The following is a 12,395-nucleotide window of genomic DNA, read 5'->3' as shown; positions in this document are numbered from 1 at the left end:
CTTCTTGGCTAAACTGAAGTTCAAAAATGAGTTTTATGAACATGATCACTTACTTGCAATGTACTGTAATTAAGAGGGGGAAAGTAAATGTCATCTTTTACTTCCTCATTCCTGGACTAGTTCGTCTTAAGTGGTTTTCCTGGAATAGTTGTTGAAAGTATTAAATTTATTAAATCTGACTCCTTGGGGAAGGGAAAAGGAAACAGGTGTTTCAAACATGTAGTTCTAAGTATTGCATTTTGACAAACATCTGTCATCAAAGATTCGCCATCTTTCACCTGCACATTCAGGATTCAACTGTTGACAAGACAATTACTTATTTCTTACTCTTGGAAGAAAAAATAATGTAAACCTCTCCCTAGGCATTCTTCTTATCCTGAAAGACTGGGAAATGTATTTGGAAATGTATTTTGAACTCTAATGACACGATAGGAGCAAAACAAACTGTGCGTCTTGCATTTTTTAAATACTGAAATACTTATATAATAATTTTCTTAGAAAATGGTATTTTAAAGGAATGAGTGGTCAATAAGTTAGGGATAACCTAAGAGAAAAGGATCAGTGTTGGTAATAATATGAGTTAGGGCTGCAATCCCTTCTCTTGCAGAAAGACACCACATTTCATTGCAGTTGTATTGTATCTTCTGGCTCCTGGCACACAAATTCACAGTTGTTCTTTCTTTACTGAGCAATCTGCTCAGGAAAAGGCCTTGTCCCAGTGGCTCTGAAATTATTTTACAGTGAGATGATGTCTACTCACAGCAGCAGAAACCGTACAGCTTCTCTCTTCTCTGACTGTTGTCTTTGTCATGATGCTTCTTGAGCTTGAAATTCTAACAAAATCAATTTTTGAGAAAGCTTGAGACACAGTTTAAAATCCATATTCTGCCCACAACAGGCAGTCTTCATCTTGCCTCTGGAGTGATTCTACTGCTTCAGTGCTGTTCCCTAAAATTTTTTGATCAATTTCTGAGGACTATGGTTTCTGATGGAGTAAAACCTACAGTCTTGGAGTCCCACAGTATTAGTGATTGAATGCTGCTGCTTAAGGAAAGAAAAACAGCACCTGTTGAATTTAGACCATGTCAGGGTTGTGTTTTTAGGTATGTGACTTTTTGCAGATTCTTCCAGTTCTACAGCTAATCAAATAATTTTTTCTGACTGCCCACTTATTTTTTAAGGCCCAGTAAATGATGCCTTTTCAATTTAAAAGTCTTTATTCTAAAAAGCCCCCTTTTTGTGGGGCTTTCTGCTTCTTTCTTCTTCATGTATATCTGACGTTTTCTGCCCTTTTGTCAATCGGGTGTCTCCTGTCTTTTTCCTTCCTCACTCCATATTTTCTTACACATGATCTGTGACCATCTCCTCACACGATTTATTGGTCACTGTTTTAGTCGCTGCTTTGGGGTCTTTTTCTAACATCTCTGTTAAATATTGCCCAGGATTTGAGGAAGCTCTTGTATTGTCATTGTGAAAAATGCACGTATTTTATGATTGGCTTTTCACAATGCATGTATTTTATAATTGGCTTTTCACAAATATTAAAATGAATATTATATGTGTTGTGTTAGAAAGAAATGCTTTATTAATTCTCTTAAGTACTGTGTTAAATATAGTTTTAGGTTATAAAAATTGTTAAAATAGAAACTATGCAATGTAAGATGCTTTGTTTAACAGAAAGGGCTTGCAGCGAGATAGCAGCCACAGGACACCTAAATCTTTCAGAGAAAGGGAATTTATTGCCTTCTTATCAGAAGAAACGAACTTCTTCCCACCTCAAAGGCGCTGTTAGGATTAGAAGGAAGAAGCTGACACTGACTAGACGGAATCCTGTGTTTGAATGGAATTTATGCATCATGTATGAAGTGTATGAATATGCAACGGGCTATTATTCTTAAGGGTTAATCCTTTGTTAACGGGTGTCCTTTTTCAGGCTCATGATGCCCAGAAAAAGGTACCCGGACGTCTGTAACTCTTTGAACTCTTTGTTTTTATTGTCTCATATTGTCCTAATTCAATTTGTCCTAATTGTTATTACTCTAATTGTGTTACTATTCTTTTTAACCATTTTATTACTATTAAACTTTTAAAAATTTAAAAACAAGTGATTGGCGTTTTTCACATCATGATACCTTTATATATGCTTCTCTATGTAGATATTACCTTATATTTGGCTTCCTAGTATGTTTTTTATTGATGTATTTAATGATAGGTCGTGTTAGCAGCAAATGAAACAAAGGAGAAGAGCTCAATTTAGCACTCATACGGTTTGTGAAGGGAAGCGGTGGGAATTTAATTATGAGCTCTTCCTCTACAGCTTTTTCACTGACTCAGAGGTATTTAATTCTGAAATATTTTCGGCATTTTTCTAATCAATGCCTTGATTTCACAAGTGACCCTTCACAGGGAGAATGGACGCATCACTCTTTCCATCGCATCCCCGTCCGCGGCGTGGCCAAAAAGAGGGAGAGAGGGAAGGGTCGGCAATGGCCCCTACAAAGCGTGGCGGTTCGTTGCGGTGGTGCTGCTGCTCCGCCGGGAGGTGCGCGTCTGTGTGCGGGGTGCAGCCGAGCCGCTCCGTGCCGTCCGCAATTGCCCCCCGCGCACCGGAGGAGGGAGCAGGCAGAGAAAAACGAAAGGTGTGAAAGTCTCAATTTTTTAGGAATGCTCGTCACCCCGGTTGGTGCCCTTGCTGCTCTACCATGGCTTCATGAAGCAACTGGCCGAGGCAGTGTCTACGAAGAGCTATCGCTGTAGAGCGGCGCTCGGCAGTGGCTGCGACCACGGCACGTCTGGGCGCGCCTCAGGTATTCTTCCTCAAAGCACTACAGCGGAACTGGCCGGTTAGCTCAGTTGGTTAGAGCGTGGTGCTAATAACGCCAAGGTCGCGGGTTCGATCCCCGTACGGGCCAATTTTCTCTTTTTACCCCTTGGACATAAGGAGATATCTGACTTAGCAGAGGATCACTTTATTTTGTTTTAGGGGCGGAGGGGTAACACGGAGAGGAACGCGGTACCTCCCAAGAGGAAGCTGGACTTGGGCGATCATGGGGGGACAATGAGTGCCGGGAGGGCCGCCGCCTCTCCCCACCCTGCCCCTGGGGCCAAGCCAGGCACCACCCGTACAGCAAAAGCTCGTGGCAAGTGAGGTGTTACCGCCTGGTGACGGTGAGGCAGCACCTTAGTATCCAACTCCTCGTTAGTATAGTGGTTAGTATCCCCGCCTGTCACGCGGGAGACCGGGGTTCGATTCCCCGACGGGGAGAAAGGTCCCCTTTTTTTTTTTTTCCTCGATCGGGCGGAAAGAAAACCCGTTCCCCACTTGCTTTTTTCCCCTTCCGGCTCCTCAGCGAAGTTCGAGCTGGGAGACAAGCCAATCAGCCCAAAGCTAGGAGGAGCGCGGAGGCAGAGGTGGTTGCCTTAGGGCAACATCCAACAGCATCTTGATCCACCTTCAACCTCCCTGGCAATGGAACTGGCTCGAGCAGCATCGTTCTGCTGTGTGATCCTCTGCACAGATGCTCAGTGCTGATTTTCTCAAACGGACAGCCGTCCTTCCCTTCTCATGAGGTAACACTGAGACCTCAACTCACATCAGCCAAGTTATACTGCTGCAACACATCTTAAACCATTTCCCCCCTCTACAATCAACAAGATATCATCAAAAAACACAGCTTCCTGAAAGCACAGTTTAAGGTTTAATATAATACCAAATATTCCCTTTATTCTTTAAAAAAATGTTTTTAAGCATACCAACATTTTATAAAGGCAAGCAGTGCTATTTAGGCACACATAATCCTTTCATTTCCCTCAAGACACCACAGTAGTTTGCCATTTTGCAGTCATCTAAAGCATGCAGAGTAGCCATGTGAGGTGTTCACCAGTCCTTCACAAGGCAACAGCAGCTAGGGATAACACTGTTAGCCCATCAATCTAAAAGAATGAGTTCACACACTTGCAAGTTTTAACAAGTCTACAGCATAATTAAGGCACGAGGTAAGAGTATAAATAGACGCACTGAAACACCATGAAACAGCAGTCTGAATGGGCTGGTTTGCAGGCATTCCTGTTCTCTCAGAATGGCTCAGTGGAAGCAATCAATCCTGTTTATGATCCGTGTCAGTGCACCCAGTCTTTGGGATTTCGCAGAACCTCCAGCATTTCTGCTTCTTTCGAGCTCTCTGGTGGGTTGTGCATGTATTCCCACCTGCAAGGAGAAGGGAAACTCACTCAAATGGCCCAGCTGGCAGCCACTTCTCCTGCACCAGGCGGTGTTTGGACTGGAGTTGTCTTTTCTAAGGATGCAAAGCTACATACACAGTTGATACTCTTGGCTGAGATGACAGATATGGTTACAAATCACAAGTTCAGTAAAAACAAATAATAATGTCACCAGGGCAGATGGGAGAAATGTTAGCTTCATCTCTTTACCAACTTTTGAAAAATCTGGAAGGACAAGGAAAAAGGAAAGAGCAGTACCCCTATGTCCCATAAGGCATGCATGTCTATTTGCAAAAATCTTGTAACAGTCTCCTGTGACACACTAGTGTAACAAGGAAGAGGAACAAAAACAGGAACCCACAGAATTCTGACAGTGACACGACCTTTTTCCAGAATCTCAACTGGAAGCTCTATGAGTCTTTGTTGAATTTTGGTTTTAAGAACAAAAGTGGTGAAAGATTCCTTTTTTCATTGAAAAAGCAATTGAAAGAGACACGACAGAGAAATTGTCAGCAGTCACAGAGAGATGGGTACATTCTCCTTCCATTTTGCCCCCCAAGGAATGACCCCTTCATGCTGTGAAGTGAGCTAGTTACATTGATGAAAAAGAGCAAACCCAGACAATCACCGTAATTATGTCAAAACATAGAACATGCTACACCACCAGGTTAGGGACACATCAGGTGTTGTCAGTGGGATAAAGATACATGGTAAGAACACCACTGCCTTCACTCCCTAGCAGAGGGAGGTTCACTAGTGAGTTTTATGGAATTCATGACAGGATTCCCAAAAGCAACGGGAATAAATAGTAAATGGCCAAATTTGCTGGTGTGACAAGCATAAGCAAGATGGGTTAAAACCTAAAAGCACTGTTAAAAACAGTATTTAGCCAAGCAACTGAGTAATAAAGTGGCAGGTGAATTTACTGTTGATTGATGGGATGGACACAGAAAATGGTTACACACAGATTGAGTTAAATTTTATTGCCCAGAAAACACTTTGGCATTGTAACAGCTCTATAAAAAAAGCCACCTCAATGCTGAACAGCAGTCAAAACCAATAAACATAATATTAGGACTGTGGAAAGAATAATGAATTAAAATATTGCTATGCCACTATAAGTCAGGAGCACACCTGCATCTTGTATCCAGATATGTGGCTTACATTGTCTGTTCCTTATCCCTGGTTCAGAAAGGGCACAGAAAATTTAAGCCTAGCAGAAGTGGCAAAAGTATGAAACATCAACTGTACAAAAAAATAAAAAGAGCAGGAAAACAAACTGTCAGCCTGGAAAACAATCAATGAAAAAACCCCAGAAGCCTTGTAAAATAAAAACTGTTATGGAGAAAATGGACAGGAAGAAAATCATGTTACTCAGTGAGAAGTCAGATGAAGTCATCAGGTTCAAGTAGAAAACAAAGAGGTACTTTCTCATACAACACACAGTTAGTTAAACTGTGCAGTTCCCTGCCCCACATTTGGCAGGACTGCCAGAGGCTCTCATGGTTTCTAAGGGCTACTAAGCAAAAATCCATGGAGCGAGAATAATAAATCTATCAAGAGGAACTAAGCAAAAAAACGATTTTTTTTTTTTGCCAGAAAATCTCTATGCCACATACTACTGGAAACTAGGCGAGTACAACGGAGAATCAGCTGCATATGCAGAACAGAGAACTGTACTTGTCCAGTTATTGTATCAGGCATGAACTCCTCACTGTTAAGAGACTAGAGACCAGAAGAGACCTTGGATTTAATCCTATGAAGTATTTTACTAAGAACAGTGTCTGCTGCAACTCCACATAACCACACCCTTACCTTGCAGTCAGTGGCAGAGACATAAGAATGCTTTCGATTCTTGATCCTGGTGTCAGAAGGCCAAACTTTGTACCTCTGTCATACACCAAGTTGAACTCTACATACCTACAGGAATGAAGAGATGCAACAGAAAAATCCCTAGTTTATTAGCAGAAGTTGGTTGTGCTTTCTTCAAATGGCAGACGTCAAACAAAACCAGCCTGTTTTTCTGCTGAGTTGGCATCAACTGTTCTGTCAACTGTTCTGCAGCATCCTCTGCATAAGAATGCAGGTGTGACCTTGCCACTCCACAGAGCACAGGGAGAAGTGACCTCAGGTAAGAACTAGAGCAGACCAACTGTTCTAAGGAGAGCAGTCTGCAGGCTCCTGTGCTGTACTGTACTCCTCCCAGGCCTCAGCCCTGCTGGCAAGCTTGACACTACATTTACCTTGGTTCTTCTCTTTGCAGAGATGTAATAAAGAGAGGCCTTAAAGGTACTGAAAATAACCAGAGAAAAAATTCTACTGTGCATTCCTCCATGCTGAAGGACACATAAGCAGCAAGGCCAGAACAGTGTTTCCTGGTTCCTGGGAAGATCTAGAAACAGCAAAAGTCAGATAGCTTCAGAGTGCTGGCTGGGAGTTTTAGGCAATGGAATAGACCATTTTCTGCTCCCAGCATAGGAACAGAGCTGTGACAATTCATCAAGGATTATCTCGAGAGCCAGTACAGGGTGTTTGTACTTAAAGATACAGGAAGGGAAAAGCTCTTATCCATGTGCAGAAATGGAAAGCTTTACATAGCCCCATAACCTGCAAACAGACCCAGGGAAATAGACACACCTCAAGAGCTGGTCCTGCTGCAACTTAGAAAAGCTATTCCACCTTTTAAACTTTGCAGGTTTGCTAAATCCCATCCACAGGCTGGATCCTGAAAGCTCAAGAACAGTCCCACCAAATTAAGGATGCTTGCTTAAGTGACCAACAGCTGCAGGCCAGTGATCTGAACTTGAATGCTTACACTCTTTCCATGCCAGTCTCACATTTCTCTGCAGAACAGGCAGAAACTAAAGACTCTAGTTAAGCACAAAGCATAGTTTCAATTCTCCATACACTCAAACAGCCACAGGACATGGAGAACAGAGTACAACTGTATTGACCAATGTACTTAAGCTTTTGCAGCATTAACAGTTGGTGACATTAGGCATCCTCCTAAGTATTTTACAGTAACCTTGGACCGTGCCAGAATAAAAAAATCCAACTCTCTGTATTCTTTTACAGGTATCCTCAATTCCTTTACAGGAATTTCAATGCCAAGATCAGATGGATCAGATGTATGTAAAGAGCTGAAAGAACTCAAGTACAGTTATTCCTGACTTTCTGGGGTTTTCCTGCATTACTTAATAGGAAGCCACCATTCTTTTACCCTTAGCTCCTCATGTGACAGAGCAGCCCTATATACACTACCTCTGGGCTGCAGGAGAGGGCAGGATTCAGGACATGAAGCACACCCACATCCCTTGGCCTGTTACACAGCAGAAGCTTCTCTTGCTTTTTGAAGGAGTTGAAAAGAAATGGTGGTGCTTTGTTTGGGTTGCTTGTGTTGCAACATAGGAGAGTGGGAAATGCCTTCTTTGCACCCTGTTTAGCAATCTAGCACTGGATTTCAGAATTAGTTCTATGCACAAAAATGCTTAAATTCTTGGTGAGTTTTTTTGGCCCACACAACCTGTAACCGTGAAGAACTAGCTCATACTTTTTTCTTGCCAGCCCAGTCCACCTCCTGTGTATACTTTTGTTCCTCCAGTACTCACCGTCCTCTCCGAAGCTGTTGCCATAGCTTTTCCTCTGGTGTGAAGGAGTCATGGCAGTGCTTTTTCACAATGGGAATGTAACAAGGCACAACAGCTTTGGCACAACTCTTTACAAACTGGAATACTTCCTCCTTGGAGGGAGAGTCCACATCATCAAAGAATATGCCTCCAATCCCTCTACGCTCACCACGGTGCTTGATATAGAAGTAGTCGTCACACCTAGAAGCAGCGTCAGATGATTACTAATATGGTCCAGAGTATTCAAAGACATGAACAGTACTCCAAAGAGCTGCATGCTGCAGGACAGAACCAGTGAGATACTGCCCATAAGTCAGTTTCTGCAGGGCTGGATGCCCCACTGTTTCCCTGATGCCCAGAGGCAGAACAGTGCAGCATCACCTGGAAAGCACTCCTGTGTCACTTGCAGTAAAAGCTCTGATTAAATGGTCTCTGTAAAGCTACACATCACCACAAAGTCACTGAACACCCTGGCAGATGCGTCCATGTGGGTTAATTCAATCCATATCCTCAACCAACTCTGAACAGAGACATCTGATTTCAAAAATTTCAAAACTGAGGGCTCTTGATAGCTTCCATTCCCAGCATTATATGTAGTTCTCACATTATCTGGACAGCTTTCATATGAACTCGGACTTGGAAGAGAATTTATTCTCTTTGGCATCCAAGTAAAAGAATTTTCTTCATCAAAACAAAAGTAACCTAAGGCTCCAAGACCAGATAAGAAAGCAAGTGTCATGGCACCCTTCCTTGGAAAAAGGCTTTTTAATAGTTAAAACTTGAAAGACTGAATCATCATAGCAGTGGCTTTTCATGACTCGTGTTTAAGTTTATAAATGAGTAAGGAAGCTTATCCTAAAAGCAATTAAACTCTTTTGTATTTACAGGGAGTATTTAGTTGTGAAATTACTGTAACTTGAATGACTTAACTTCATCTTTTTTATAATTCCTTGCTTGGGCATGCAAGTCTTCACATGGAGGAGAAAGCAAAACAAAGTATGAAGCAGGAATCATCAACATCAAGAAAACCTGGCCTTCCATTAGGACTAGTTTTCCATACAGGAACAGTTTTCCATATATCCACAATCGTTCTCCAGCATTATATATGGCATGGCCATAACAAGAAAGACATAGAGATGTAACAGATAACCTACTCTATTTTTTTATTCACTGGGATAATCAGTGTTTTCTATTTTATGATAGCAGGAAGAGTTAGGGAAAAACACCGAGTTTTTCAGAAACATAAAAGAGAATAAGCCTGACAAAAATCTTAAATCTAGATCAGGTAGACAATGTGGTAAGTGTAACAATGTTTTTCTTTAGCAAAGCGGGAAAACGTCTCTGACCCCCTGCAGCTGGCATTGCAAACCTACTTAAGCAGCAAAGAACCAGACCATTAAGGTACATTCTCTAAACTACCATGCAAAAAATCCTCCGACAGCAAGACTGTAATCTCAAGGCTCTACAATATGTATCTCTACTAAGTGGTTGCCACCCAAACTACAACACCCACTTAATCTCCTATCCTCAGACAAGACCTAGTAGCTTACAAAAGGGTACCCCCACCTTCCTGCATACACAGCTTGCGGCAGATAGGATTATCAGACACAGAACAGCAAGTTCCCACTTAGTAGTGGAAGATCCCATCACTTGTATCTCTCAGCTCAAGAAGAACATTAAAAATTTGCATCTTAGAAAATGTGCTGTTGAACTCTCAGTGAATGTCACCAGAGAAAAAAATACATCTTCATCAAATTATGAAGCTTCTGGAAATACCTGGAAATTACTGTATTAATGTAGAAGCTTCATAATTTGAAGCTTCTGGAAACACCTGGAAATTACCTGGCTATGAAGGCCAAGACTGAAGGCAGAAAAACAAAAATGAGATTTTCAAAACTGCTGTGATGGCCCAAGAGCTCACACTAAATCATGCACATTTACCACGAGTTCACTGTAAAGAGAGTTTGTGCAAGTTCATGGGGCAGAAGTCTTATCCTAGTTTAACACCAGAGGCTAAATGGAATTTTATCAGCTTAGTTTTTCTTTGGGCTATAGACTTACGATCCCATTGTCAGCCCTCAGACTTGAAAAATCCAGGATTCTGTAAATAAGGTATTTCTTTAGACAACATTTTGTCCCAGTACACTTCTGATTTTCATTAGGGCTTTCTGATACTTTTCAAAAGGCATCAGAACCTACAGTTCCTAGCATACACTTAACTACCAATACCCAGTGCTGCTTTCTGCTACCCCCAAGCCCACCTTTGTCCACGTACCATTTCTTGTACTTGGGATACAGCCTTAGATCATGCTTGTCACAGGCTTCTTTCAGAGTCTTGTGAAAATGAACAGCATCCTCTTCATTCAGGTAAGTTGGAGTGAGGTCAGTCCCACCACCAAACCACCACTGTTTAGTTCCTATAGCAGAGGCAAGCAGCAACATTTTTCTTTTAAACTTCTGAACAGCAACTTGTTGCTAGCGGTTCACCAAAAACTAGCATCTACTTTTACAATACAAAACAACATCATTCTTCAGCGGTGTCCCTAGACTTCAATAGTTAAAAATTTGACTACAAGGTAGTGCAATGATCAGTGACTTCAGGAAAAGATGACACAAACTTCAGTGTAGTGAAAACCATTTTGGACTACTGACCCTGACTACAGGACAGCAGTTTCACAAGATGAGCTGGTGACTCTTGACATACCTGGGAGCAAACTCGCACTGGTTCTTGATCTCTTACCCTGCCATGCATTCACACTTCCTTGGGGCAGAGTCAGACATTTCATACAGTCTTCATTGGACTATAATCCTTACCATCTGCTTCTTCAATTTCAAAGTATCTGTAGTTGAAGTGCATGGTTGGAACATGAGGATTCTTTGGATGGATAACAGAGCTCACACCCATGGCGCAAAAAGGCAGCTTCCCTGGATAAAAGGATGCACAGGAAAAGCTCGTCAGTTTTTCAATAAACTTCATTTGTTATCATTTAAGGAATATCACTATTTTCCCTTAGTCTCCAAGCCACAACAGGAAAGTGTCTCACGTTGGGTCACCCATCATTATTAATCAGTGGGCAAGTTACTTCTTATCCATACACTTCTGTGCACCTAACTCAGCGATTTCTTTGGTATTTTCTAAAACGTGACAATACTTGGGAGAACCCACCAGATGAAGACCACTTAAAACATAAGGCACTGCTAAGGCTTTCTACCACCCCCAGTCCTCACAATTACCCTTTGTTACACAAAGGTGTGTTGAGTCCCCTTTAGCCTTCAGGTGTTGTTGGTTTTCTCCCTCCACCTTTTTGGTACATAATTCCTGCACTGTTTCACTGTTGCACTAGAGCCTCATTATTGAGAGGCCACCTGTGCCTACAATACATTCCTCATTGCAGCAAGACAGAGAGACAAGCACTCCCATACCTGGCTTTCTAGGGACATGAAAGTCCACCTGTCAAGCTTACTGATTAGAAATCACTATGATACAAATGAAAACCTTTGAACTTTCATCAGTCTTGCCTTCCTCATGTTCTGCTCAAAGGCCAGGCTGCTTTCAGAGTACCTGAACGGGAATACTCAGGTCAACACGTCCAGGTTCCCCATCCCAACTGCGCGATAGACGCCTTACCGTCCTTGGCCTTCAGAGACTTCCCTCTGCTTCGCATCTGCCGCGCTGCTTCCTCGGACAGGAACCCGGACACGACGGACACGTTCACACCCGCCTTCTCGAAGACCTCGCCATCCTGCAGCACGCAGCTGATGCCGCCTCCGCCTGCCAACGCCAGACTCCAGGTCAGGGTCACCGAGGGGTGACCAAACCCCCGGTGCCGGTATCCGTGGTCTCCCCCGCGCCTCCCCCGTACCTTCCTTCCTTTCCCAGCTGTCAACGGCGAAGGAGGCGCCGGGGTCCAGGTCGGCCAGGGCGCGACACATCTCCGCCTGTGTCTCCATGATGAGCACCTCCATGCGGCTCCGCAGCTCCCGCCGCCGCCGCCGCAGCTCCCGAAGCCCGCTCACCGGCGGCGCCATGAACCGCTGCCGCAGTTCCTTCTCCTCCTCGTCCTCCCGGGCTGCCGCCAACGCGGCTTGCCGCCGCCACAGCCCCAGCGCCAGCCACAGCCCGCCCAGCGTCCCTGCGGCCGCCAGCGCGGCCCGCCGCGCCCCCCGGCTCACCGGCCCCGGCGGCGCGGAGCCCAGTGCCCGGGTAAAGGCGAGGGCCGGCGGGCCACAGACGGCCCCACGGAACAAGCGCGCTGCCGCCGCCGCCATGACCGGCACCGGCGCCGCAGTGCCGGCGGGGCGGGGCGGGGCGGGGCGGGGCGGGGCGGGGCGGAGCGGAGTGGAGCGGGGGTCGGGCTGGGTATGAATTTGTGTCTGCCCACAGAAACGGTTGGGTAAAGTCCCTCTGAGATCATATACTCCGGTCTGTCGTCTATCACCCCATTGTCAGCTAAACCACAGGGCACTAACTGGCACGTCCAGTCTTTCTTTAAACACCTCCAGGGACAGTGACTCTACCTCCTCCCTGGGCGTTCCAATTCAATGTCT

At 44.1% G+C, this 12,395-nt stretch overlaps 1 protein-coding gene and 2 non-coding genes across 3 annotated transcripts; 2 read left to right on the top strand and 1 right to left on the bottom strand.

Annotated features, from left to right (window-relative positions):
- The first annotated feature begins 2,838 nt into the window (after positions 1–2,838).
- TRNAI-AAU (transfer RNA isoleucine (anticodon AAU)) lies at positions 2,839–2,912 on the top strand. The gene has a single exon. It is a non-coding gene; the product is annotated as a tRNA-Ile (tRNA).
- A 281-nt stretch (positions 2,913–3,193) lies between these two features.
- TRNAD-GUC (transfer RNA aspartic acid (anticodon GUC)) lies at positions 3,194–3,265 on the top strand. Its single transcript has one exon. It is a non-coding gene; the product is annotated as a tRNA-Asp (tRNA).
- Positions 3,266–3,679: 414 nt separating this feature from the next.
- Positions 3,680–12,126, bottom strand: CPOX (coproporphyrinogen oxidase). The gene is made up of 7 exons (XM_064721384.1): positions 11,711–12,126; positions 11,476–11,619; positions 10,662–10,772; positions 10,123–10,264; positions 7,830–8,048; positions 6,037–6,141; positions 3,680–4,207 (listed from the first exon to the last, which is right to left on the bottom strand). The coding sequence occupies exons 1-7, from the start codon at positions 12,114–12,116 to the stop codon at positions 4,120–4,122; spliced, it is 1,215 nt and encodes a 404-aa protein (XP_064577454.1). The 5' UTR covers positions 12,117–12,126; the 3' UTR covers positions 3,680–4,119.
- Positions 12,127–12,395: the final 269 nt, after the last annotated feature.

The sequence above is a fragment of the Zonotrichia leucophrys genome, chromosome 1 (genome assembly GCF_028769735.1).
Source record: "Zonotrichia leucophrys gambelii isolate GWCS_2022_RI chromosome 1, RI_Zleu_2.0, whole genome shotgun sequence".
Lineage (NCBI taxonomy): Eukaryota > Metazoa > Chordata > Aves > Passeriformes > Passerellidae > Zonotrichia > Zonotrichia leucophrys.
This window is presented reverse-complemented; position numbering and strand designations above follow the sequence as displayed.

Bases quoted from the DNA above. Each gene is read 5' to 3' on its own strand.
- CPOX (XM_064721384.1), bottom strand. From the start codon at position 12,116: ATGGCGGCGGCGGCAGCGCGCTTGTTCCGTGGGGCCGTCTGTGGCCCG. The intron at 11,620-11,710 runs GTACGGGGGAGG...TGGCGTTGGCAG, and splicing joins CAGCTGGGAAAGGAAGGAAG to GCGGAGGCGGCATCAGCTGC. The intron at 4,208-6,036 runs GTAAGGGTGTGG...TTCTCCTTGCAG, and splicing joins TCTCTGCCACTGACTGCAAG to GTGGGAATACATGCACAACC.